Consider the following 27073-nt stretch of genomic DNA (forward strand, 5'->3'; position numbering starts at 1 on the left):
GAGGTACAATGGTCCTCTGTCCTTCTGTAGGAGACTTTAATAAAGTAACTGAATCAAACAAAATTTGATCAGATGTGTATGGTTCAGCCTTCTTGCTTGGCCTCTTAACAATTTATCGAGGTGTTTCTACCCATGGTCCTGTTTTATTAAATGATATTTGAAGTGTTCCACTCTCTGAGAAAATGTGGTTTATGTCTTTGGCATACATTTACATAATCTTGTTAAGGAAATCTCTCCAGCTTAAACTATCCCAATAAAAAATCTTATCTCTGGTAGAAGAAAGACTATTTTCTCCAAAGGGAGCAAGAAACAAATATGGAGTCCAGACACATTTTGAGAAACTAAGGCTGTAATTGTAGTTATATTTTTATGTTATGTGTTTGAAGTTTGTTAAAGGAGATGGATGAGAAGTAATTGTTATGTTTGGAGGATACAGACATGTAAGAAAAGAATGTTGGAGCTAATGGTTTTTAAATATGGGTTTTAAAAATAATTTATTTTTTCCCTTAGAAAATATTTCTACAGTAAAAAAAAAAAAAAAAAAAAAAAAAAAACACAGAGGGTGATAAATTACCAGCAATCCCTCAGCTCCCCACCAGAGCCATCAAATTAAGGGTTAACCTCCCAGGATTGCCCTGAATTAATCAGGAGCTAAGCCAGGGGCAGGCTGGGCGAGGGGAAGGGGGAGGGGGAGGGGGAGGGGATTGACAGAGCTCGACCTACCCCAAGAGACTCACAGCACAATAGTGAAGCCCACTGTGGCGTGGCCACTGAGAGAACGCAGACCTTTATACAAATAAAGAAGCCTTGACAGGGCTCCCCAGGCTGCTCCTTCAGGCAGCCCTGGGCACGGAAAACACATCCTGATCCCACATCAGCCCAGGGTTCTTGCCTAGCATGCACCGATCCTCCATTTTGAAAGAACCCAGAGAAGGAGTTGTGTTCTATAGATTAGGGGTTTCTCTTGTTTCCAGTCCAGATTTAACCATAAATATATGTTTGTCTTCACTTATTTAAGAGGCAGTCTGTGATCAGCCTCTAGGTCATCTTCATTAAGATCTCTGGATTCATTTTGCTCTTTAGATAAAAAGGATGCTGCAGGTAGATGGCCCTTGTGGGGATGGCTTGCAGTGCTTGGTGAATGCAGATTCCCAGGTCCCTCCCTTGATTTAAAGAATCCAAAGGGTTTTTTTTTGGGGGGGGGGCAGGACTGGGAATCCATCTGATTAATAAGCTCTCCAGGTCATTCTTGTGTATGTAAAAACCACTAACCCTAGAGGGTTTTGTTTTGTTTTTGTTTTTTAACATAAATCCCTGATATCAGCATTGGGTGTTTGTATGAGTTGACTTTATCTATAACAGGAGGCATGCATGCTTGTGCAGGTGTCTTTTCCTTCAGGGTTTTAGTATCTCCGGAAGAGTAGAGAAATTAGCCCCCACTTCCTCCCTTCCTCTGCTTTCTACGGTCAGAAATGCCCTCACCTTTCAGGTCTGTCCGCTTCCTGAACCCACCTTCATGGAGTCTTTTTAGGACTCAGAGTAAGCATCTGACCGGCTGTGCTCCAATTACATCCGTCCTGCCCCTCACCTCGTTTCTATTCAAACCAAACTGAGTCCCTGAGATTAAGTCACTTGCTCATGAGCTCAATGCGTCTCTTGCTCATTGTAGCCCTTTTATCCAAGGAATGGCTTCTGCCAAGATTCCTCTTTCTTAACTTTGGCCAGGATGCTTCCCAGATACCCAGGCTCACCTCCGCTCTTCTCTACTGCCAGAGCTTCCCTTAAGTTGAGCCCATCTGAGACCCTCCCTAGTTGTCGCTGGTCCTCTAGCCTTAAATGCTGAATCCTGCCCAGTATTGAAGATCCCTGATCTTAGAGAAGTTCTCAGGGACAGACTCCCAGAAAGCTTCCCGCCACCGTGTGGTTCCTGAGCTGATGGCCATCTTTGCACCTGCTTGATGAGGACCGTTGCAGGACCACCTCTCCCGCTGCATCCCCCTCGGGGCCCTGGAGGTCTCCATTTTCACCCACTCCCTGAACACCTCATTTTCCTCTGAATCTCACCTCCCCCAAATCTCACCTCTGCCTTGAGAAGTCACCTTTTCCCTCTTCTGTCTTTTCTTATCCCCAGTTGCTCAGGTCCCACTGTGAATTAGGACAACACAGAACTAGTCTCTAGAAATATAAATGAGATCCAAGAAAGGGAAGAGAAAGGCATTCTAGTGTTCTCCTGTGCTCACAGGGTCCAATGGCACCTCCTTCAGTTATGAGCCCTCTTGTCTGTGGGGCTTGCCTCTACAGACAAGTACTTGGTCTCTGCTAAACTTTTTTCGTTTGGTTTGGTGTTCTCAGGACTTGTGCAAAGACCTAGGTGGTAGGAGTCAGACAGGGACAGAGAGACCTGTTCAGGCTTATTCTCCAACCTATGAATATGGTCTAAATCTGGGAAACCCATTCCCTAAAAATTTGCCTCAAGTAATTTACATGGGGTTGATATCGTCATGCTGGTTTAGATTAAGTTGTTATGCTGTGGGCTACATGTTTAGGCTCAGAAGACCGGGCTAAGCCCTTATCTTTCAGCAGGTTGGGGGCCACCTCAAAGCCCCCATCTCTTAAAAATAATTAGCTGACTTTCCCACCTGAGCTACTGATTTGATGATCTGTATGCTGAACCAGGCTTCTACAAGGGAATAAGAGAGAAAAGACCAGAGTGCCAGAAGGAAGCTTAATTTTTAAGGTAAATTTGGATTCCCTTAAAGGACAAGTGAAAAATCTCTGAAGATACTCTAAACCCAGGGAATCTATAGTTTTCTCATGCCTGCAGCTTTTTTTTGTTCCTATTTGCCTAGCCCTATTCTGTACTTTACATTATATGCGGAAAATAATGCACATAATACTTAGCATTTCCTTTTGATAAAGAAAACGTTTCATATTACTAGTACTGAAATTTATTCCTAAAAGAATGGAGAATAGCTTCCAGATGTATTTTTCTGTCACGGACTTTCTTTCCTAAAGTATTGACAGAGGGGAGGTTTTATCAAGGTCTTTGTGATGGGCTTGTTTATAATGAGAACATATTAGTGGAGCACATCTAAGTGTTTATCACTAACAGATGACTGAAAGGAGCATATGGCAGGAAGAGAAATATATATTTGTCCAAGAAACGTGGCTTGTTAACACTCCCACACTCGTCCTAAACTCTGTGGACATGTACGTACAGCATTGTGCACATCCGCTGGGTATATCAGAAGAAAAATAAAAGTCAAGCAATGATTCCTTCAATATGGGACTGTCAGATAATGCTAATTTGGACATTTTTATCAAAGATGGGAGGATTTCAACTCAAAAGGGCTGCACATTCTGCTTCACTGTGGCTGGCATCTGGGCAACGCTGTGTAAGGGGTTTAGGAAAATACAGGATTTAGCATTTTTGTACAGCTCTTTATGATAAAACAAGAACAATGAAAGAAAGCATGAGGATTGAGCTCTTCTATAAAATTGAGCTCGGGGGCAAAGAATCCCTTCGTTCAGAAATCTCTTCTGAAGAGTGTCTGTAGATTAGATTTAAGACCAGACGAAGATGAACCTTTAGAACACAGATGCAATTTTTACCTGGCATTGGCCAAAACCAAAGCATTGTTTCAACTCAGATATGACCCATAGAACCCTATTGATTAATTCTTGAAGGAAACTCTGCATTTATTAACTTGCAGCTGTACTCTGAAGCTCCTGTCTTCACCATGGAGTTGTAGCAGAGTGGGGGAGTGGGGAAGGATAGTGATACAGCACAGTAAAGGCCACTCTATGGAGCATTAGGTCATAGAATTCTCTAGAACTCAGCAAGAACCCTAAGTATCATCACCTGATTCTTATCCTCCATTTTTTATCTGAAGAATGCTACCCTGGACAATCTAGTTTACTTGCCAAAATTACCAGACCAGAACTACATCAAATGTTCTATTTTCCAGTTGGATGTTATTTCTATGCCACGATACGCCTTCCATTTTACCATAGCTATGCTATTTCTATAGTTTCATCTTCTTGACATTGTGTTAGTATTTATGCTTGTATGTTTGTATTTAAAATCATTTCCCATTTACCTACTTAACTTTACAAGGGAGCCGTGCTTCTATCGGATGTTACCACTGGGATCTGTACACAATATGGCAGGCTTGGCATTTATGCCAGAATGGATTTGTCAATGGAGAAAAGGGATAATTAGAGTTTTCAGAAATTTTCACTTTTTTTTCTAACAAAAGTAATCTTGAGGGAACAAGAGAACGTCAATTTAGAGGAAAACAGAAGTTTCAAATACTCAGAGTGGGGGTTGGAGGAATGCCTATGCCATTCTCTCATCTCTCTGTATTTTCTTCATTGGTGATTCCATTGAACTTGGTTTCAACTATCACAGAGGAGTGGGGAGGGGGACCACCTTCCAAAAACGATTCCTTCAACTATCATCTCTTATGTTTCCAACCCCTTTTTCTAGCTCTCCCCAGGACACCTTGTCCAGGAGCTCTCCAAGCTGCTCAAATACAAAAGGTCCACAGAGAAATCTTTCTTGTCCCTCTGTCAGCAATTCTTCCACTCCCAATTACCATTTAGTCTATCTCATCATCATCCTATGAAACAGGCACAAAACAGGTGCTTCTCCCCAGGTCCCATTGTTGCTCATTTCCACTCCTTGTACCTGCCATTTTGGCCCATCTCAGTCTCTTCTCCTGCTCACACCAACTGAAACACTCCTGGAGACCTAGGCTCCCTGATAGGTTCCCTTTTATATTATTTGTTCTAGCCCTTTCTCCATCTGGAAACCTCTTTCACCATTCTGTGATCATATCTTACACATCAACAATTTATTATAATGCCAGTTTCACATAACCTTCCTGATCCATTTTTCCAAAAGCATTTCCTACCTACCTACCCTGACCTCTCCAAGCTCCTATTCTATATCTTTCTTATGGTGCATACTTGTTACTTAACCAAAATTGTATTTGTGAGTATTTACACTGCGTATCAGGCACATATGTAGGCACTTTATATTCCTTTTCCCTTAATCCTTTCAGCAGCCCTATCAGACCTGGGAAGGCCCCCAGAGATCTATAGTCAGCTGGTCTTGGGTGCAGTTTAGACATAGGATTTTTAAGTACTCCCTGGATACTCCAACTTTAACATGGTTGAGAACCACTGGTTTAACTCCAAACCCATTAGCCAGATATTCTCCAAAAGCAGGTATCACCTTTGAAGCTTTAAAAAACAAGCAAATGCTAGACCCCAGCCCAGTCCAACCCAATTAGAATATCTAAGTGACAGAGCCTGGGAACCCATGTGTTAATAAAGCCTCATAGGGTATTTTGTCACATAACCAGGATGGAGAACCACTTTCTTTATCAGACACTGTATCATCTCCCAGTAGTACAATATTACAAGTAATTATACATGTCTCCTCCCACTGTGTAATTCGTAAACTTTTTGAGGACAAGTTTACCTCTGATTCACTGTGGTCTTCTCCCTGGTACCTAGTAAGGTCCCTTGCACATAGTATGTTTGAGAAACTAAAGCACCAATATTATACCCCTTGATGAAGAAAACAAAGATGCCTTATTAAGAAAATAAAGACACCTTTATACAATACTTATTCTCTTTGTATAAGCTTTTTAATCTCTATGACACTGGCCTGGAAAATCAATTAAGTCATTTCAATTCTCTGAACATCATAGTCACATGGCCATACAGTGCCAGAGTAGGATTTGAACCCCAGCCCTTCTGACAATACTCTTTACACTACATGCCAGGTCTTCAAAACATCTACAAAGTGAAAATTCAACTCTCTTTGTGTTTGAATATGTGCTGTCAGACATGTTTCTAAAATTTGAACATAGCTGTCACATGGGGAAAAAAAACTATCTGCATTATGAAGTCGATTTGGAAAAATGCATTAATTTAAACCCAAAAACCAAGTGTGGATCTAAATAGATACTCCTTTCTTCTCATCAATCTCAACCTCCCTTACCACCAGAGGTACCTACATATAGACAAACATATCCTCTGACTGTTCTTTGACATTTCCTGACTGTTTAATTACTACATTCGTTATTTCATTACTTTATCTTTTTTTTAAAACTTTTTTTTAATGTTTATTTTTGAAGGAGAGACAGAGCATGAATGGGGGAAGGGCAGAGAGAGAAGGAAACAGAATCCGAAGCAGGCTCCAGACTCTGAGCCATCAGCACAGAGCCCGATGTAGGGCTTGAACTCATGAGTCACAAGATCATGACCTGAGCCAAAGTAGGACATTTAACTGAGCCACCCAGGTGCCCCTATTTTCTCTTCACCTTAGTTTTTACTGCTTCTCAAAGACTTTCCAAATAACCAGAGCTTCTGGTTAGAAATGAAAACTTTTTTGTTTTTAATTTTTTAATGTTTTATTTATTTTTGAGAAAGAGAGAGAGACACACACACACAGTGTCAGTGGGGGGGCGGGGGGAAGAAGACATAGAATCTGAAGCAGGCTCCAGGCTCTGAGCTGTCAGCACAGAGCCTGATGCAGGACTTGAACTCACAAACCATGAGATCATGACCTGAACCGAAGTTGGAGGCTTAACTGACTGAGCTACCCAGGTGCCCCAAATGAAATCTTTTTAAAGGTTCATATACAGTTTACTTGAAGTAGTGAGTTGGCATCTGGTATTAACTTGTAACATTTCATTCAATATGAATATGAACACAGAAATCATATAGGCATAACAAAGTTGAAATGACACTCCAACAAGACCTAAAAACCTGAATTCCAGGCTTTTGCAATTTCTGAGTTAGGTGAATCTGGGTAGGAAATGAACTTTCTAGAAACCTCTTTTCCACTAAAACAAAAAAGAAAAAGAAAAAGAAAAAAGAAAAGGAGAAGGACCTAAGATAGACTCTCCCAAAATTTCTTTCAAACATGAAATTTTATGATCCCTTAAAATAAGAAGAAATCATTTATTAGACTTTTGGTCAAGATTAAATTAGTAATCAGGCCTCACCCTTATGATTCAGCTGATATTTTAAAAAGCAAACAGAATTATAATGAAATTTGGACACTTCTTTGCAATTTAGAAAGTGTTCACCTCCCTTATCACCTTTCACTTTCATAACCTAACTGCAGAATATGATTATCCCCATTTTACAGAAAAGAAAATCGAGATGCAGAGAGGTTGAGCGACTCGTCCTGGGTAACAAAATCAGAAAATGGCAAATCTAGACCCCTATTGGACCCAACTGTGGACCCCATTCAACCCCTCGATGGCCATAGGCAAAGCTGGAGATTGGGGGGGGGGGCGGTGCACAGGTAAATCTGACATACAGACAGCTCCCCGCAGTAGCCTCTCTGCCTTCTCAAAATGCTTTCTAGCCCAGAAGCCCATAAATTGCTTTGGAATAGAATACCAAGTGGGGATTTATTTATCATATCATTTCTGAGTGAGTATTTTCTTGAGCATTTATAGATCTGTTTTTCCAAGAAGCTGAGAGTTCCTGATAAAACAAGACAGATAATGATAAATGAGCATCTACGTAAGCCTAGCTGAGAGGAGGACCAGGGCCTGTTAACACCCCTCCTGTGAAGTTAATCCCATTTCTTTTAGCTATTTCTTTATTAGTTAATGAGGTCTTACAAAAATGTGTGTCTGTGATGGTGTTTTAGCATCCGTGCCTCTAGGAACATTTTCAAATATTCATAAAGTAGCTCGTCTGACCAAAGCTTAAAGCAAAGGTGCATTAAGTATGAATTTAGTCAACTTCAAATGTGGGTGGTCAAAAAGCTGCTCCTGAAATACCCTAAATAATCCTTCTCGTTGGTGTTTCCAGATCTGCAGCTCTGGGTGCAAATGTAAAGGGAACAGGGAAAGAGGTATTCTTTAGGACACCAGGACTCGGAAGAGCAGCCCCATAAGCTTTGATCCTGCCTCTTGACTGACAGCGGTGTGGCTTGCTTTTGGAAAACTGAGTAACTTGAGGGAAACAAAAACAAAATGAAAAAGGAATTACCAGTCAAGCCCCTGCAAAGGAGAGCAGGCATTAGATCCTACTGTTCCTGGGAGGCCAGAGATCTACTTCCCACTTCAGTTCCTTATGGCAAAGAGGGAAGCCAACAATCTCAAAAGATGGTTTGATGGTCAATGATGCATTTTTGGAGAGGCAAACCAAAGGGAGAACTTGGTTAGCTACTAAACCGACCTCCCTGGTACAGTGAATCACAGTGATTACATCTACAACCTAGTTTTGGAGGCCCACCCACACTGTAGCACCATCCTAGGAACATAGAGTACACACACACACACACACACACACACACACACACACGCGTGTGCGCGCATGCCTCCAACACCCTCCTCCCCCCACCACCCCACACAACTTCCATCATCACAAAATACACAAATCCTTTATACTTTCCATACTTTTATGATTTATGTTTCCTCAAAACATCGCTTAAAGAAGTTGACATTATGGCTGTCCTTCTATGTGTAGTTTACAAGCAAAGCAACTTTTAAAAGGACGTCTGTAAAAATACTGTTTAAAATGTGTGACAAAGACGAACCACTTTCATTTGGTTCTAGATGGCTTGGACTATCTAGGGTATACTTTGGCTAAGAAACCAAAAATGACAGCCCAACATTCTCCCTCCTGTGTCTGCACAAGTAACCAAACAAGCCACCAAAATGGTGCAAATTTCCTGATCCTGCTTTAGAACGAGCTCAAGGAACAAATGATAGGCCAAAGTCCTCTGATCTCCAACCCCATAGAGCACTAAATCACAGCATTACTGGTAACTCAGTGATTTCTAACATGGAGTATCTATGCTCTAAAAGGCCCATTCATGTCATGGTCACTAAGACTTGCTCATTGGAGGCTTTGGCCTTTTTGCAATATCAAACCCCCCCAGCAAAGGAAAGCTATGAGCCATACTTCTGAAAGGAGATGGCCATTGTAATCCACTCAGTACAGATCTGGAGACAGACAAACATCATCCATTAACAAGTGCTGATAATGCAAACATTTCTTTTTGCAGCTCATTGCTCAACTTTCTGGTCATTTTAACTGGTTATACGCTTCCTTTAAATGTAAAGAGAGACAGAGAGATAGAGAGAGAGAGAGAGAGGAGGAGGAGGAGAAGAAGAATAAAGGGAAAGAAAAAGTCCTGAAAATAGAATTGCACAATAATGCCGCACTGAGAAAAGCTCGGCATATAATATTATTTCTCTTTTGTCCCTGCCTTGAGGACATCAAGGGCATTTTGACAGCCATTATGATTACAGAAGATACAAGCTAATGTTGGTTGTTCCAGATGTAATTTTGCATTTCTTGCAAGAAATACTGTCACATCCCAGATGTAAATTTGACTGTGTCGTGTACTTAATGTTCTATTACAGGTGATTCACATAACAGGCCGGCTACGACTGAGGGTGTCACTATCCCACGGGAGGACCGTTCCCAGCCAAATCATGGGTCTTGTGGTTGTGGCTCATGCCCTGCCTCCCCCTACGATCAATGAAGTCAGAATTGACTGCCATATGTTCGTCACTCGAGTAAATATGGACCTCAATATCATTTACTGTGAAAATAGGTACTTTGTTTTTGTTTTCATTTCCTCTGTTGTGTGTTACACATTGGTGAAGGTTGGTGTTTTCAGCAGTCTGAAGGATTTTACTCTCCCAGTGAGGCTCATTATAAATCCTGATCTTATTTTTAATGGCTGCTTGGACTGACACCAAACATGCTTTTTATTCAAAATTTACATTGCCGTCCTGATTTACATTAGGGACAACAATGGAATGAATTGGGACACCCAGACAGCCATATGCTATAATTAAGACCCATTTTGGCCGAGAACCCAAGGAGAGAGCAGGGCTGAGACGTTTGGCAGAATTATGCAGTGAAAGGTATCTCCTGATGTCTCAGCCAGACCCACTTCCTGACTACTGTAAGGGCCCAGCCTCACGATGGACAGTGTTCATACAGGCATTCAGCACACTGTCTTACTGCCTGCCTGGCTGCTATAACACATTACTATCTGGGGGACTTCAACAACAGGCACGTATTTCTCACAGTTCTGGAGACTGGGAAGCCCAAGACCAAGGTACAAGCTGGGGCTGCTGGGTGGCTCAGTCGGTTGAGCATCCGACTCTTGATTTCAGTTCAGGTCATGATCCCAGGGTCGTGGGTCCCCATGTTGGGCTCCTCACTAAGCATGGAGCCTACTTAAGATTCTCTCTCTCCCTTGGCTCCTCTCCCCTGCTCCAGCCACTCTCTCTTCCAGGAAAAAAAAAAAAAAAGTTTTTTTTTTTTTAAAGGTACAAGCTAATTAGGTTCCAGGTGAGAGCCCACTTCCTGGTTTGTAGGTAGCAGACGTCTTGCTGCGTCTTCACAAAGGACCGAGAGCACTCTGGTCCCTTCCTCTTCTTAGGAGGACATTAATCCCATCATGGGGGCTCTATCCCCATGACCTCGTCTAAACCTAATTACCTCCCAAAGGCCCCACCGTCTCATACTATCACATTGGGTAAAAAGGCTTCAATATATACATTCAGTGGTAGGAGGGACACATTCAGGCCACAACACATGTAGAGGAAAAAACGAGAATTTGAGGCCCACAGAGGAAAAAGGGTGAGAATTTTTCAAAACTATTAAATAAAACATTGTAATCCTGAGGATTTTGTTTTTATAAATTTAAAAAAAAAAAAAAAGACTCATCGTATAAATGATTTGGCAGTCCTTCCTTACCACTGAGCTGGGATAAAAGGACTTTTTAGCCTCTGGTTGAAAAGTTCACTTTTTCCATTAAGCGCAAAGCAAGGGACAAGGAAATGGGACAGTGCCCCCTCAGACCTTTCACCTAGAAGTCACAAGCCCATCATGAGACTGATTTGAGGAAGAGAGAATCACGGGGCCCAGGGAGAAAAGTGAAGAGGAACCCCGCATGTATCAGCCATGAGAAGGAAGCTTTAGTGATACCATCCATCTGCTGGTGCCACCGAGAGAGTTACTGAGGCCATTTTGAGAGGGTGCTTTTGTCGCACAGACTATTGTCAGGCATAAAGGCAGTGTATATTCACTGAGCCCTGTTAGTGCTTTCAGAGGGGAAATAAGAGCAGAATGGTCAAGCAGCTTGCGTAATTGACCTCTCCAGGGCCTCACCAAGAGGAAGATGGACGGCACCTGCATTCAGTTCCACTGGGAAGCACTGAAGATGTGGAGACCAAGTTAGATATGCCTACCATTTCTGGTCAGGATTCAATTCAGAGGAAAGAATTCACGGGGGGAAAAAGACACCCACCTGAGCTATTAGTGTTCGCTGGGTTAGAAGATACCATGAACCCGTCACTATTATTTAATGAGTAACTCTAACTCTGTTTTTCAAGTTTTGTTGGCATTTGTTGACATTTTTATCATTGTGACTGCATACTTGGCTATGTGAGAGGTCTTCCGGAATGGCCAAAGACTATCAGGAAAGACGGTTAGCCAAAATGATCAGCTAAGGTTCGCAAGTGATAATGAAGGTAGTTAATGTTTATTGAACACTAACTCCACACTCGGCAATGTGCAAAGCTCATTGGGTACACCATCTCATTTAAGCTTCAGGGCACTTCTGGAAGATGGATGTTGCCACTGTCTTCATCAACCTCAGGCAGTTTCAGTTTAGAGAGAAAGGTCAAATGGTATGCCCAATGTCACAATTTGAACCCAAAGGTGGCAGATTTAAAAAAAAAAAAAAAAAAAAAAGGAGAAAGAAGGAAAAAGAAAAAAAAAAAGACATTTAGCTCCTTGTGGGCCTTCCTGTATCCCTTGTCACTTTTTTTTTTTTTTTTTTTTTTTTACAGAAGTCAGGCTGAGTGGTAAGGAATCAATCAGACTAACCACTGAAGGGGACCTTTCATATCTACCCATCCATTACAGAACACGATTATAGCCCACAAAGCTGTTTATTCTGATTAAAAACACAGAATGCTGGAGATGGGGATCCAAGCCAGGGAGGCGGATACTAAGTCCGATGACCTATGGCTTTGCTTCTTTGAAAACATATGTCGGCTCCCTTGATTTAGATTTACTACCACCACCCTCTCCAAAAAAACAGAGCCTCATCTTATTTACCTGCTCCCGGTGATTGCCCTATCCCAAAGCCCTCACTTAATTTTCATTCCTGTGATCACAGATTGATTAATTCTGCTTCATGGACCCGAGTGCCTTATGGTACCACTCCAGTAATTGAGATCATTTTCTGTGACCCACTTTAAGCTTTCTTTCTTCCCTTTAAAAAAAAAAAAAAAAGAAAAGAAAAAAAAACTATTTTCCACAACCCCTTATTAGCCAATACAATATAGTATTACTTCCCAACTGAAAATGATACAAGTTATTTTAAAAAGACCTGTGTTAAAGGTAATTGCTTATCTGAGGAAAAGGCCTACCCTGTATTCCAGGCACTGTGCTGTGTTCATTTCATTTCGTTCGTTCATCCCCTCCCCAACCACTTCAGTTGTTTTTACAGATAAGGAAACTGAGGCTCACAATACCAAGGGCCATTAGGATTCTAATCCTGATATAGGTCATCAGACTGGTCTGGGCTTTCTACATGTGTATTAAGAGGTCTCTGAACACTGAGCTGGTCACATTTGCCACGGTAAAGGTCTCTGGTTCTGAAGGATTTCATTCAAATAAACAGTAAACTAGAGAATGTCTTCCCGAAAGTATGACTGGCTTTTTCTTGGGGGGGGGGGGGGGGAGGGCGGGGGAAGAGGGGGAGGGTTATTGTTTAATTAGGGAATCGATAACTAGAAACTCAAGCCCTGTGCCCTACCTCTCTGATGCTTGTTTGGTTTCAGTGCCGATTTTTCCCTCTGCAAACCATTCTTCTCCTCTGCATTCCTTAGCGCAGCCGCAGGCAAAGCCAACATCTAATGTTTTCAGGGAGCTGGCAAATTTCAGAAACGCCAATGAGGGCCTTTTAATGACATCTTTGTTCACTCATTTGCAGAAAGGGGGTGTAAACTGTGCTTGGAAAGCAGCTAATGGTTTTAGGAAAACACCAACTACTCTGTTTTGTACCAGAAAACCATGGGGTTCTGAAAAAAACATTCTTTATATTGCCCCGCTTAGTCTCATCTTACCAAGAATTCTTGTTTGGCCAAAAATATTATTTAATGTTTAATATTAGACACTGAGAAGTTCACTCACTGGTAGCGTATTTTAATCATATTCCACATTATGCTGTTTTTGTTTTGTTCCTTCTTTCCCAGCCCTCGGGGTCAGACTGAACTCTCCACCAGTGATCTCATAGGTTTCTTAAATATGTCATTTCTAAAGCCTCACTTCCTATTTGGATACATTGTAAGCCATAAACCAGAAAAAGCACAGGGACAGTGAAGAACATACATTAAACAAAAGATAGATTCTGTTTTGGACTGACCAAAACCAGCCTGTACCCGGACAGGGAGGAGGATAATAAACATTTTGACGTCTTTGTGTAAATCAGGCAGATTCCTCCAACATGTTTTCCAATTTCTGTTCCATTTTTCTGTGCTCCCGCCCGAGGACATTGACGTCTGGACAATCAATGACACAGGCTTACACACACGTACTGTCGAGCACAAGCCTGGAAGAGCTGCTGAAATGGTTTAAAAGTTTCTGTGTGGAATCCACCACAAAGTACCAGTTAAAAGGGCCAGGAGTGAAAGCAGAGCTCCCAAATGACTAAGACTAAAAAAGATAATACCCCCAGGCATCTGTATGTCTCAGCATTTAAATTATATCCCTTGAATGCCAATTTGGACTTTGTGCCAAGAAGCAGCTGAAGCCCTTTTTCATGGAAATACCCAATAGAAGACCAATCTGTTTAAATGAAAGGTGTCTCTAATCATTCCGTATAAACATAACATGTTTTTATTTTATTATGTAACCTTGAATTATCTTGGCTTCTAATAAGGATCTTGTATTGTTACTGATTCTCAATAATTTCACAGAATTATGTTGTCTAAATGTGTATTCTGATGCCAAAAAAAAAAAAAAAAGAAAAACCTGTCTCATTATTTAAACACAGTTGCTTCATCTGGTACATTTCCTACTTTTGAAAAAGTCTGTTGTCCGTTAAAGAAATAATCTTGTCTGTGATGGGTTTTCCCTCCAAGTTCCATGTCCTCGTGGGTACCCGCAGTATAATGAAAACTGTAAGTAGATGTATTTCTAAGTCATTGAACAATTTCTGTACTTCCCCCTTTCTGAATTCCAGCCTATTTTCTTCTCTTTGCAGGATTAGCGATTATATGGATCTGACCCCTGTAGACATTGTAGGGAAGAGATGCTACCATTTCATCCATGCCGAAGACGTCGAGGGCATCAGGCACAGTCACTTGGACCGTAAGTACCTCCTGTGTGAGGGAACAGCCTGGCTGGCATCATCGCTCTCCGATGCTTGTTTGGTTTCAGTGCCGATTTTTCCCTTGGTGTCTCCCGTGTGCATTTGAGATGACTGTCAGCACACAGTGAGAAAAAGTGAGACCTACATCACTTCCACCTGTGTTGGAATTAGATTGAAAGCTGGACCTCAGGCCTAGAGAAATTGCTGGATGTTTAGGCCCTCACACAGGATTTTGTGTTCTCTTGTGCTCTCTCTCCCATAAAGCCATGGGAAAACCTTTGTCGTAAGTGCTTTCTTGACCCTTTCATTTTCTAGAGGGCAAGTTCCACTCTGAAATGTGTGGTCTCTGTTTCAAGAGATACAAGGGAGAAGACAAGTTCAAATAGACCAGAGACTTTAACAATTCCTACTTGACTAACCGCAAAACTGAGGCCCAGGGGAGCTGGGACACAGTGGCAGAGCACGTCGTGTGGATACAGCAGCTCTCAAAGGCAGTGTCTTTTCACTGTATTTCTGGAAAGAGGGTTATTCAAAGGAAAACTTACCTCCGTCTCCCAACTCCCAGGAGAGGGAAACTCATCTCAGCTGTTTGAGTCTGGTTCCCAGCTCCTGACTCACAAGCTGATATCCAAGGTACCTTTTTTGGCATTGGAAGAAAGAAGGACCCATGGTGTTCTGGCCAGGTCCAAGCAGAAACTCCCACACCGGGTCCCATGCAGCTTTTCCTCATCACATTCAGCCGGGCCATTTACACCGTGTGTTGAGGGCCTCGGACAATCCCATGAAGCATAAGGCACTAGACTACTGAACCTCTTAGCAAGAGGCTGCCCCTTTTCCCACAAGAGGTCCTTTTTATGACCAATCAGTAGAGTCTTCCTAAAAGATGAGGGGCCAACCAGCTCATCTTCCTAGAATGTTCTAAACCCAGTTTTGAACTCTGGTTTTAAATACAGGCAAGGGCCACCAATGAAATACTACAGCGTGACGGTCAAGGTTTTATGTAGAAATGCTAGCCGGGTGGCCTTTGTAATTTACTTCCTCCCCCCCGCCCCTTTCTTGCCATGGTTGAGGAGAGCTGGCTCAGGTCTGTCCTGCCCTTTGCTGTTGTTTGCTCATTTTAAACTCGCATCTTCAAAAGCATAATGGCAAGACAGTAAGCCCGCCAAAGCCTCGAAGTGTGAGCATCTTGTGCTGCCTTTTAACCGTGCATTAGCAACACTGATGTGGGACCAAGTTCAGTGTCAAATTTTGTATACATCACGTCTCTGGGAAAAGCCTGCCTGCAAGGCTGCTCTCCAGCAGATTCTACTCCCAACACTGAGTGCGTGCCTTGGTATTGCACACCAGGGATTTGGGGAACACACTTGTTGCTAAGAATGAATGGGTGTTGTGCATCGCAGAAGCAGATGGCTCTTCAATTAATTGGGGGAAAAAAATGATGCTGCTTCCTGAAAAGAAACATCAGGTTCTTTGTAGCTGGGAATTTAGAGAAAATGGAGAAAAATCAGGATCTTTGGAGGAGGCTATAGATATATTTTTGGACTGATATATGCCAGAGATCCAGACTTTAAAAATGAATATACTGTTTTTAGGACACTGTCATGCACCATGCGTGTGGGGGGTGAAGGGTGCTTTTTCATTTTGGAATCTTAATTGAGGTCTAACTTCAGAAACCTGATGCTGACAAAAAAGAACTATGTCATCCTCAGTTATTATTTGGAAAACGTCATGCTATCTCTCTGGGATTTGATTTACAGCTTGAAGAAACACAATTCCTCAGGAACAGTGAGCTAGGGCAATTCATTTCTTCCCATGAAGCAGAGGTCTCCAACAAATATGTCTGATGCCATTCTTTTCCAATCTACTTTTATCTCATTTTCAGTAACCAGAATAATTTGCGAGTGCTGAAAATAAACAACTCCACCATTCACTATTGTACCAGTCTCCTAATTTTTCTGGTATCTTGCCAACTAATAAACAGAGAAGGTATGCTTTTAAATTCTGTGATTTTTTTCATTACTTGATATTGACATACTGGCTATTGCTTTATGATTTAGCCTACTAACAATGATTGAGTTCACTCTTTCAACTCATACACACGACTTCTAATTTTAAGTTCTTTTAATAACCTCAAACACATGAAAAACAAATAAAATGAGCTGATAATTCCGCACAGTAAAATACACTTCACATATTTAGCTATCATGCTGTGGAATAACTCCACAATGTCAAGTAGCACACAATTAGTAAAACTGTAGGGGGAGGAAAAGGAGTGTTTTGATCCTGAAGAATTTTGATCCTAATCAGATTGAAATTTCAACGTTCTTGTAGTGCTTAATATCTTCAATCACACACACACACACACACACACACACACACACACAAATCAAACTGATGCCAATGTCAGGTTTTGCATTCTGTGACTGAAATAAAATGCTAAAATATACAAATGCATCTCGCTTTGTACAATAAACATTAACATCATTATAAAGTAAGATTGAGTCTAAAATTGTGTGATGGAATGTCTGATGTTTACCTAATTCTCAAACCAAAGCCAGCCCAGTAACAAAATGACAGAGCATGTAATAAGTCTTGGTTGTGTAAACATTGGAAGAAAAGGCAAAATGCCAGTGCAGTATCCTGCTCGTCCAAAGCCCTAGGCTATTACTGAAGGATGCCTCAACTGTACCTTCTTGGCGGGAGAAGGTCATGGTGACAGAGAATCGGCTCAGGAATAAGATAGAATTCTAAAACAAAGGGGTGGTTAAAAAATAAACTACATTAACTATTTAGCTTTTCTTCCTAGAGCTATTGGCACAATTCCTGTTTCTGTGCATGAAAGGCAGGTTTTAGCCATCTGATATTTCTGATAGTTTGATATCTGTCTTACACTCCGGTTTACAGATAAAACTTTTATAAAAGACTCAATAGTCTTTGAGAACTCAGAATGCTATTTTTATCACTTATATCTTTCTCCTAGCTTAGGCATCTATAAATCCATAGATGAACTTGTCTCTAGAATAAGAAAAGTAGAGGGGAATCTCAGCTCCATCAGGAATTGACAACTTTCATCAGTTGAACCAAGAACTCCGGACCACTCACTCTCCCACCAAGTTAACATGAGTGGCCCAATAGTTCACACTAGCTTCCAACATAAACAATCAGTAAGAATTGCATTATCCTTACCAACATGGTGGGTGAGTGAAATCCTACTGGGATTCTAAAACCAAGGGGGTTGTAGGCCCTCTTCTTTCACACTGTGACCAAAGACCCCTCTGATTTGTTTTCCTTACACCACCTTACTGGAGTCATTGAACCCAATTTCACTGATTCTCCAGGCCAAATTGACCAAATCACCATTCCACGGTTTGAATTTTAAACTACTCATATAAGCGATTATTTGAGCATCTTTGCCTATCACACTCTCCACTTCCCCATTGCTCAGGAGGTATTGGCCTGAAGATGACCAGTCAGGTCTCCCTGGAGTCCCAGATCCCGGTTAGCTAGTGCAGCCATCTACTACTCTCGCCCTGCCTTTAGCCCAAAATAGAAGGGCAAACCACAAATGCTAAACCGAACAGAGAAACATATTTTGCATCTCTCTTTCGTCCCTTTTAGTCCAGCCTTCTGTCTATAGAAGTTGCTGAATTTGTCTTGAGATACCCCTAGGGTCCTTTCCAGGTCAAATCAGCAATGTTTCTAAAACCTGGAAAGAGTGGCAGAGAGAAACTTCCCTTTACGATGTCGTGCTCCACTAGCAAGGCTCAGGGCTCTGCAGCCGTGGGACTTTAGAGAAAAGGAGCCAGAAAGTATAGAACTGGTAGCAGTTTTCCCTTCCTAGAACCTTAACCAGGATGAAAAAACTCTGTAAGAGTTATTTCACAAAGAAAGAAGGACTTCTGCCTTGTCTGCAAGATCTCGTAGAATTACAAAAGGATGGGCTGCCCAATATATTTGGAGGATGTTAAAAAAGAAAAAAAAAATACAGTAGCCTAAGCATTTATTTCTCAATTACAAAATTTTATCCTTCTTAACAAAAGTAATACACAGCTACCTGGCATAATGCAATGCATGCTGTTTTGCATCAATAACCCCTACGCTTCCCTCCTGAAGGCGTCTCATCGCCAAATGCAAGCCGACTGCTTAATGCAGGACTAATTAGTATATCCCCTTCCAGTCTGCAGGCCCTCCATTGTAATTCCTTCCCAGCTCATTTTTTTCCACAACCGAGCATCAATCAAAGTAAGTGCCCTGCCTGCCTCGGAAACACAAGATGTCCTCCATGCATTTGTCATCTGCCACGCAAACAAAGGGGGAATTTAATTGTTGATTTGGGTATGCAGCCATTGCACACAGTAAAGGAAGCTGCAATGAAGGGAGAAAGGAAGGCACAAAGTTTGGTGGGTGGGCCGAGTGCAAATAGCACAGGGGACTTTTTTTTTCTATCTTTCGATCTTAGCCTTTTTCGGGGCTGGGCCTTCAGGGATTTAGCTGCAACCTGATCATTGGTTGGACTTTTTCCCAAAGCAAATGAGCTTTTCCTCTTCTTCCGTATGAATATGGAAATGCCCATGAAAAGAAATATATGTAATAGCTACCGTGTCAGACTTTTTTCAGAAGCCAAGTCAGCCCACGTCGTGTGCCTGTCCATTAACCGAAAAAGATGCTCACATGGAGAAGAAATAAAGTCAGGTTTTTATGTAGAAGTGAATTGCCAGTATTATTTTATGTCTTTTTATTTTTTTTCTTTTTGAGGAAGTATGGATTTTGGCTTTTCCAGTCTAAAGGCAGGCAGAGAACAGAAATCAGCAAGGGCCTAACTATCAGCTGAGTGTCCTTGGTCCCTGCGTTTATAGAAATACAGAATTTCAGGCCTACCCCCAGCTAACTGAATCCTCATCTGCAGTGAGCAAGATCCCCAGTGGACTCCCATTCAGGTTAACGTTTGAGAAGGATGGACTATACTAGCATTTAGAAGGCATTCTTGTCTTACATGAAGTAAATACAAATTGACTAACAATCTTAATGGCTTCATTTTCCTCTTCAGTTGGCTGAATCTTGTGAATAACAGTAAAATAGAAGTAGGGAATTGGCTACCGAGGGTATCTCGGTCAGTGCTCAAATGAAACAAGTATGTGATTACTTGATAAAGAGAAGGACTTCTTTACAAAGATGTCAGGTATTAGCCTTCTCCACTGATATTCAAGAGAGTATAAATGGAAGTAATCGTCAACATGTAAGCAAAAGGAGGTCTTCAGTTTTTTCCCCAGGTTAACATTTTTTCCATGTGCTTGTTGCACATGTGAATACAAAAATTTTCCCTGTTCAAGTTCATCTAAAATCTCTGAGTACTTACTGCATAGCTTTGTGGTATTGCAGTAAGGTTTCAAAAATAACTAAGATGTGGTCTCTACCTTCAGGGAGCTTACATACTAGTAGGGACCATAGCATGAAAACAACCAATTTTGGAAAGGTGGCGTAAAATGAGGACTATTGAGATGTATATTTTTTTATCTTATTTTAATGTTTGTTTATTTTTGAGAGAGAGAGAAAGAGGGAGAGACAGAGCATGAGTGGGGGAGGGGCAGAGAGAGGGGAAGACACAGAATCTGAAGCAGGCTCCAGGCACTGAGCTGTCAACACAGAGCCTGACGCATGGCTTGAACCCACGAACTGTGAGATCATGACAGTCGAAGTCGAAGTTGGACACTCAACCGACTGAGCCACCAAGGCACTCCTATTGAGAAGTATAAACAAAACACTGAAACCCCAGAGATGGGGGGCAGGAAGGGAGGACGAGAAGTTCCAGAGGTAGCATATCTTCCCTGGAACTTCAAAGAAGATGGCAAGAAGCCAAGGTGGCAGATGGGCAGAGGTGTAGGGTCGGGGACATTCCAGAGCATAGAAAAGGACACAGAATGGGGTGCCTGGGTGGCTCAGTCAGTTAGGCAGCCAACTTCAGCTCAGGTCATGATCTCATAGTTCATGGGATCGAGCCCTGCATCAGGCTCTGTGGTGACAGCTTGGAGCCTGGAGCCTGCTTCAGCATCTGTGACTCCCCTTCTCTCTCTGTCCCCTTCCCAGCTCATACTCTGTCTCTGTCTCTCAAAAAATAAATAAACATTAAAAAAGAAAGAAAGAAAAGGACACAGAATGATACCACACACGATCTTTCCTCTCTGCCCAGGAAGTAAGCCAGAACTTCAATTGGACTCATCTATTCTAATGAAATCCTAACATGGATCCTTGGGCTTTTCCTTATTACTATTTCAATTAGTAGCTTTTATTATCATAAAAGGAAACACGTGATATTTGAGAGAAAATGACCCATTGCTCTTATAAAACACATTCAGAAAAAAAAAAACAACAAACTTCTAAAACATCCATTTTAACCTAAATCAACCTAAATAAGATGAATTCCATTACTTCTTGTACTTTATACAAAATGAAGAACAAGATGCCATTATAAGTTTTAATTATTTTAAATTTTTTAATGTTTGTTTTTTGAGAGAGAGGGGGGTGTGGGTACACAAGAGGTGGGGGGGGGGAGAGAGAGAGAGAGAGAGAGAGAGAGAGAGAGAGAATGTGAAACGGGCTCAAGGACTATGAGATCATAACCTGAGCCAAAGTTGGATGCTTAACCAACTGAGCCACCCAAGCACCACCCAGGTGCCCCCTCCCCCCCCCACCCCCCATTATATGTGTTATAACTACTTTCCTTAAAATGTTGATTTAATGATACCTTGACTATCTCAGAAAACCTCAAACTTTTCCTTGTTGAACACAAATGAGTGACATAAGGATTTAATTTGTGTAAGTGTTTAGCATACAATGGTTTTTACATTGGGGCACCTGGGTGGCTCACTCGGTTGAGCGCCAGACTTCAGCTCAGGTCATGATCTCACAGTTTGTGGGTTCGAGCCCCACGTCGGGCTCTGTGCTGACAGCTCAGAGCCTGGAGCCTGCTTCAGATTCTGTGTCTCCCTCTCTCTCTGCCCCTCCCCTGCTTGCGCTCTGTCTCTCTCTTTCTCTCAAAAATAAACATTACAATGGTTTTTACATTAATTTAGTGTTAACTAAGGATCAGGTCATTTGAACCTCTTTATGAACTCCACATCCCCTCTGGCTTCCTAGAATTTTTGGTGGGGCACATCAACTAGAATGTATCCGGTTACAAGTAACAGAAAACCCAGGCAAAAATGAGTTCAGCTTTCTCTGTAATCGTCTCAAGTTTCTCTTCATGACCCAAAGACAGCTGTGGCACTGCCCATCACCAGTTCCCCACAAGACAATGTCCAAAGTCAGGAAAGGGTCAGTCACTATTTTGTGTTCATTCTTGAAAGAAAATACTCTTAGAGGCCCTCCAGGAGAGAGGAGCCCCCTTATGTCTCATTGTCCAGCATTTCATCAAATGCCCATGCCAGAGTCACCCACCAGATGGAATTGCCATGACTGGTTTAAACAATCAAAGTTCGTCCCCACTGGGACTTGGGAGACAAGTGGTAGAAAAGCCATTCAATATGCAACATGATGACTGCTGCAGGAGCTAGAGAAAAGTTGTCAGGAGTAAATCTTACGAGTTCAAAAGGAGCACATTGCTTTCCTTTCTCCCTCTTTCTCTTCTTATTTTACCTATATGAGAAGATGAATGTTAGCTGATCCTGTTGAAATCATTGTTTCATAATCTATGTAAATCAAACCATCATGCTGTGTGTTTAAACTCACACAGGGATGTACGTCCATTATTTCTAAATAACACTGGGAAAAAAAAAAAAAAAAGAATAGCTGTCCAGTGGACAGTCAACGATGCCTGCTACAGGGGAGCATCTGTAACGTTTTCACAACCAAGTATCTCGGTTTCTGAAAATCTACACCACAGGTGAACAAATGAAACTTGTCTGGGCTCCTTTAAATACTCCTGTTTTTACCAAACATTGGTTTCTGTGTACCTATGCCTCACTACTCATCTATCTCTTGTTCAAGATGTTTAGTGCGCTTCGTAAAACAACCCCATCCAGAAACACAGGGTCCACAAGAGACATAAAATAAATCTAAGATCCAACCTCATCCTTTTACCTTTTTTTAGTTCTGCCTACATTCCAGCTTAACCTTGCCAATACTTCATTTTTAAAGGGAGGTAAAAGATTCACCCAGACCAGGTCAGACCCCCATACCACTTGCCCTAAGAGTGACCACGGTTTTAAGTTTCTTAGTGAAAATGCCAAGTATCTGTCTCCCATAGAAAGGCACATTGAGGTAAGTCCTTTTTTCAGAATAAAGAAAACTTTCCCATTAATTCCCAACAAGAGAGAGACCTCCCTGTGGTTCTCACTGTATTCCAAACCTAAACCAATCACTGGTAAGGAAATGGAATTACCGTGACTGAGGCTAAAAGGGGGACAGGGCCAGCACCTAATTTTGCTTACTTTGAGATCCCCCAGTGCCTCGCACAGAGTAGGCACTCAAAGGAGTATTGAGTGAGTGAATAAATCCACCATTTCCTTCATTTCCTAGCTGTAAATTTTTCTTATTTCCATGCTCAAGAGTTCACTGTTTCCCTTTATATAGCAAATCCCCACCAAAAAAAAAATTTTAAGTATAAGGGCTAAGAAATACCGTCCCTGACTATTTTAGGTCAAGAAGGGCAGGAATGAGTGGTACAGAAACTCTGGCTGAACTGAAAGCAAGCTTGAAAAAAAATCTGAGATCTCAAATGTCACTCATGCCAACCATCACTTTGATTTTTCCTGTCCTAGAACATGATACCATCAGTGTTTAAAAGGCTTGGTCTCCAATTCAGTACATTATCATGAAGAAAAAGGAGAATTTATTTTTTAAACTTAACAAATTGACACGTCCTAAATCAATGAAAAGTTTTCTCTGCATGATTCAATATTAACAGTTAATAAAAATCTATCAATTGGCAGTGGTATAGGAAAAAACCTCTTCTGAGGTTATAAATCACACAGATAGCAACTCAAGCAGGGCCTGTCATTAGTGTATTAGGGGGAAAATCCATAGATGATGCATCGTCATTCACGGAACATCCACAGGTCTTCTGTCCTCAAGCTCGTAACTCACGTTAAGTACCAAATATCATTAAACTTTACCAAATATTGCTCAGCACAGAGATTCACAACACACACACACACACACACACACACACACTGAAAACCAATTTGTGGATGCCTGCTATTTAAGACATCTAACTCACTAATTGCAAAATCTATAGGAAAGTCTGCACAGCATCAAAGCCTTGGTTGATCCTATGAGCAGTTCCAAATGAAAAACGGTCTGTGTTGCAAGTAAATAAAGCGCTTCATGCACAGTTTCTGCCTCTAATGCTGTTTCTCCTGTGGGTTTTGAAAATGACCTTCCTGTAAGCATCAAGGACTATAACTTTTAGATAAAGAAACTTGTTCCTGTTTTAAGTCTATGTCAGGTTCATCCCCCTATAGCCCACAGTTTTCAAAAGCAGAGGAAAAAGTAATCCAGAATTTAAAAAAAAAAAAAAAAAAAAGTCCTGTTTCCAGAATGAAGTTCCCTGTCAGCCTGCCTTGGGCCTTAGGTGGAGAAGCAGAGATTAAAGAGTCAGTATTCTTTTTCATGTTTCATCTGCCAGTTTTGTGAATGTAGAAAGAAAACCAGTGGCTACAGCTAAGCACCCAACTGTGGGTGTTAAGTCGAAAGTGTGATTCTAGCGCACACACCCCCTTACTTGCACACCCTCCATATTAGTGAATTCAGAAATAACACTGGAGTTCCTGAGAGAAGGCACCCCTTCTCCATTCTCTGCAGCCACTGATGAAGGTACCTCCAGGAGGGGTGAATGGCGCCGCAGATGCGTCCTCATATCGCCATGACGATAATGAAGCTCTTTGTTCAGCTGTGTGAATGTGAAGTGTGCAATCTCCGATGATCTCACCATTTCCTATTTATTCTATACTTACCTGAATACGCCAAGTATTGCAGCTTTTTAATGCATATGCAAACCCCTAAAATGTCCTTTTGTGAGACACTTTGCTAAAAGACCGCTTTTGATATGTGTTCATCTCCTCTTCAAACCGAATTAGACTGCTTCCTTCTTTTTAAGACACAAGTAACTCACTATTTAGAATCTTTGGCTTTGATTTGGTAGAACAGCCCAACAGGAAGGGACCATGTTCTCTTTTTTTCTCCATATTTCTGAAGGCAAACTTGTACTGATTTGTTTTGATTTACTAACAGAATTATGTTCCTGCCACAGACACAGGCTTCCTTTATGTCCTTTCAATCATCAGTCTATTTCTGTGGACAAAGTTTTCCCAAGGAAAACTGAAATCCCTCTGTTTGGTGACTGTGTGCTGAGCCATGGATGTGCGCTTCAGCAAGAGTCCGTCAGGTTTAGCGGGGAGAGGAGTTTTCCTCCACAAGCGCAACCATTTCTTGCACGCCTGCCACGAAGCTCAAACCAAGAGACCAGGTGACATTTTTTAACAATATTCAATAAAACTGAGCATCCAGCCTTTGGGGGAGGGGAAGGGGGAAGCGTGTGTTTGACACAACAGGTCACGTGTCCTAAAATGGAAGTTCTCTGCAGTTTTCTTTTGATTAAACTGTATTTGCCACTCCCTTCACCGTTAGGGGTGGGTGATATTTGGCCACTAATAGCTGAAAATTGCCAACCAAGCAGGATTGCAGCAGTTCAACCAGGAGGAGCTAAGTCTCTTTTGTTACAGTCTTGTCACAAATGTGGGGCTCACCTCTGTCCTCTGAAGAGCACAGTCTATAACTCACAGGCACCTTTGGCCTGGAAGGTGGGGGGGTGCGGATGACCGCTTCTTGGTTCTCCTCAGAGCAACAGCTACTGAGAATGATTGGTTCTGCCCTAGACTTCAGAGTAAAAGAAACAAGTTCTCGCGTGGTAGCAGAGGCGCTCCAAATTATGCCCGGGAACATTCGAGATTGCAAGCGAACCTGGGAAAAACTGCACCCATCCTCCCCGCATCTTCATGATTACCTTTTAAGAGCTCAGAAAAGGCCATTGAGATGTTTTGAGATCCTTAAAGAAAAACCGGTTCCTCTGGTACAACTTTAAAGACATAATTCTAGAGATGTTGTAAGTGAATTGCATCTAGAGATGTGATCAGTGAATCCAGTGAGCGACACACAGGCTGCTCTAGCAAAAGTTTTGGATGTCAAAAAGCAAACTTTGGGATAAATCAAAGGGCAGATGCCAGGTTATGTGTTAAAAGTACTCAGACCATATCATGGTATAAAATGAAAACTATGATCCACGTAAATAAATTTTCTTTCTCTCTGTGCTTCTTCTCTTTATAGTTTGAGCACAGTGTTATGAATTTACTCCTCAGGTCTTTGGTCTGTTGAGCGTGTATCTCTTTTCAAGGGACAATTAGCTCTTTTTTTAAGGACTTCCATATCAAGTAACTTACATCATGCGCTCTTTGGATTTTCCCCACAAAAGGGATTTCAGGAAATAACCTGACACAAACATTCTCTCATTTTTCTCAGTTATCTAAAGCTAAAACTCACAAATAAAAACAGCCCTTGGATTAAAGAGAAGTGAAAAAGTTTTTGTGTTTTTCAAGTTGTCTAATGTATTACAAACTAAAAATCTCTTTCAAACTGGCACCAAGGTGGCTTTTCTTCTTGAGCTGATTAGGACCACATGAGCTCAGAAAAAGCTGTCAGATCCTGCCTCTGGCGCAGCTGGAATGATCCAACTGATTTGCCAGTAAGATTTTTTTTTTTTTAAAGAAAGAAGCTTCATCCCAAAGTCATAAATTTATATTCTGGAGCCCCAAGCAAAAATTACTCCTTGTTCATTTTTTTTTAACAATTAAATTTTTTTAACATTTATTTATTTTTGAGACAGAGAGAGACAGAGCATGAACGGGGGAAGGTCAGAGAGAGGGAGACACAGAATCTGAAACAGGCTCCAGGCTCTGAGCTGTCAGCACAGAGCCCGACGCGGGGCTCGAACTCACGGAGTGCGAGATCATGACCTGAGCCGAAGTCGGCCGCTTAACTGACTGAGCCACCCAGGCGCCCCTCCTTGTTCATTTTAAAGGAAGCAAAATTCCATCGATATTTCTTTTTATGGGACCTCCTGGACAACAAAAACAACTAGGGCAATATTTTGGTCAACATTTCCTGCTATAGTGGAAGCTAACTCAGTGCCCTATCGCTCACTATCTAGCTTCCCACTGACACACAGAGGTCTCATTCAGAAAACACTCATCTTCAGGAAACAGTCATAATCTGTGTCCAGGCCAGAATGGACCTTTACCTCTCAGGACTGGTTTTGTCAGGCTGGCCCAGGGCAAGTGAACGGATTAGGTCAAACTTTTTTTCTTCAGTCGACCACGAGGGGCTCCTGGACCTGCTTTGGGGTGTTCACCACAGCAAATGAAGGCACTCACGGAGCTGCCTGACTTCCCAAGGAGCCTGAGGGGGCACCCACCCTTCCCCGTCAGTCCTTCCACAACCACTTCCGCACATGAAGACCTACCAAGCCTGCCTCTCTGAGTTCGATCTCCTCTCTTTGCTAGACAGCCCTTGGCCTGGGTGATGAAGAAGGCTGCATTAATGGATTCATGGGCCCTAGTATATTTGTGTTTATTCTCAGGAAACAGATGCACTTTAATCAGACCCAGCGTCCTATTGCCTTCGCTCCAAAAGACGACA

At 41.8% G+C, this 27073-nt stretch overlaps 1 protein-coding gene across 1 annotated transcript in view; it reads left to right on the forward strand.

Annotated features, from left to right (window-relative positions):
* Window positions 1-27073, forward strand: part of NPAS3 (neuronal PAS domain protein 3) — an 868317-nt gene that overhangs the window by 813699 nt on the left and 27545 nt on the right. Inside the window, exons 8-9 of the mRNA XM_042989548.1 lie at window positions 9408-9601; window positions 14279-14385. Coding sequence (XP_042845482.1) covers window positions 9408-9601; window positions 14279-14385 — 301 coding nt within the window. The remainder of the gene's footprint in view (window positions 1-9407; window positions 9602-14278; window positions 14386-27073) is intronic.

This window comes from Panthera tigris, chromosome B3 (genome assembly GCF_018350195.1).
Source record: "Panthera tigris isolate Pti1 chromosome B3, P.tigris_Pti1_mat1.1, whole genome shotgun sequence".
Taxonomy (NCBI): domain Eukaryota; kingdom Metazoa; phylum Chordata; class Mammalia; order Carnivora; family Felidae; genus Panthera; species Panthera tigris.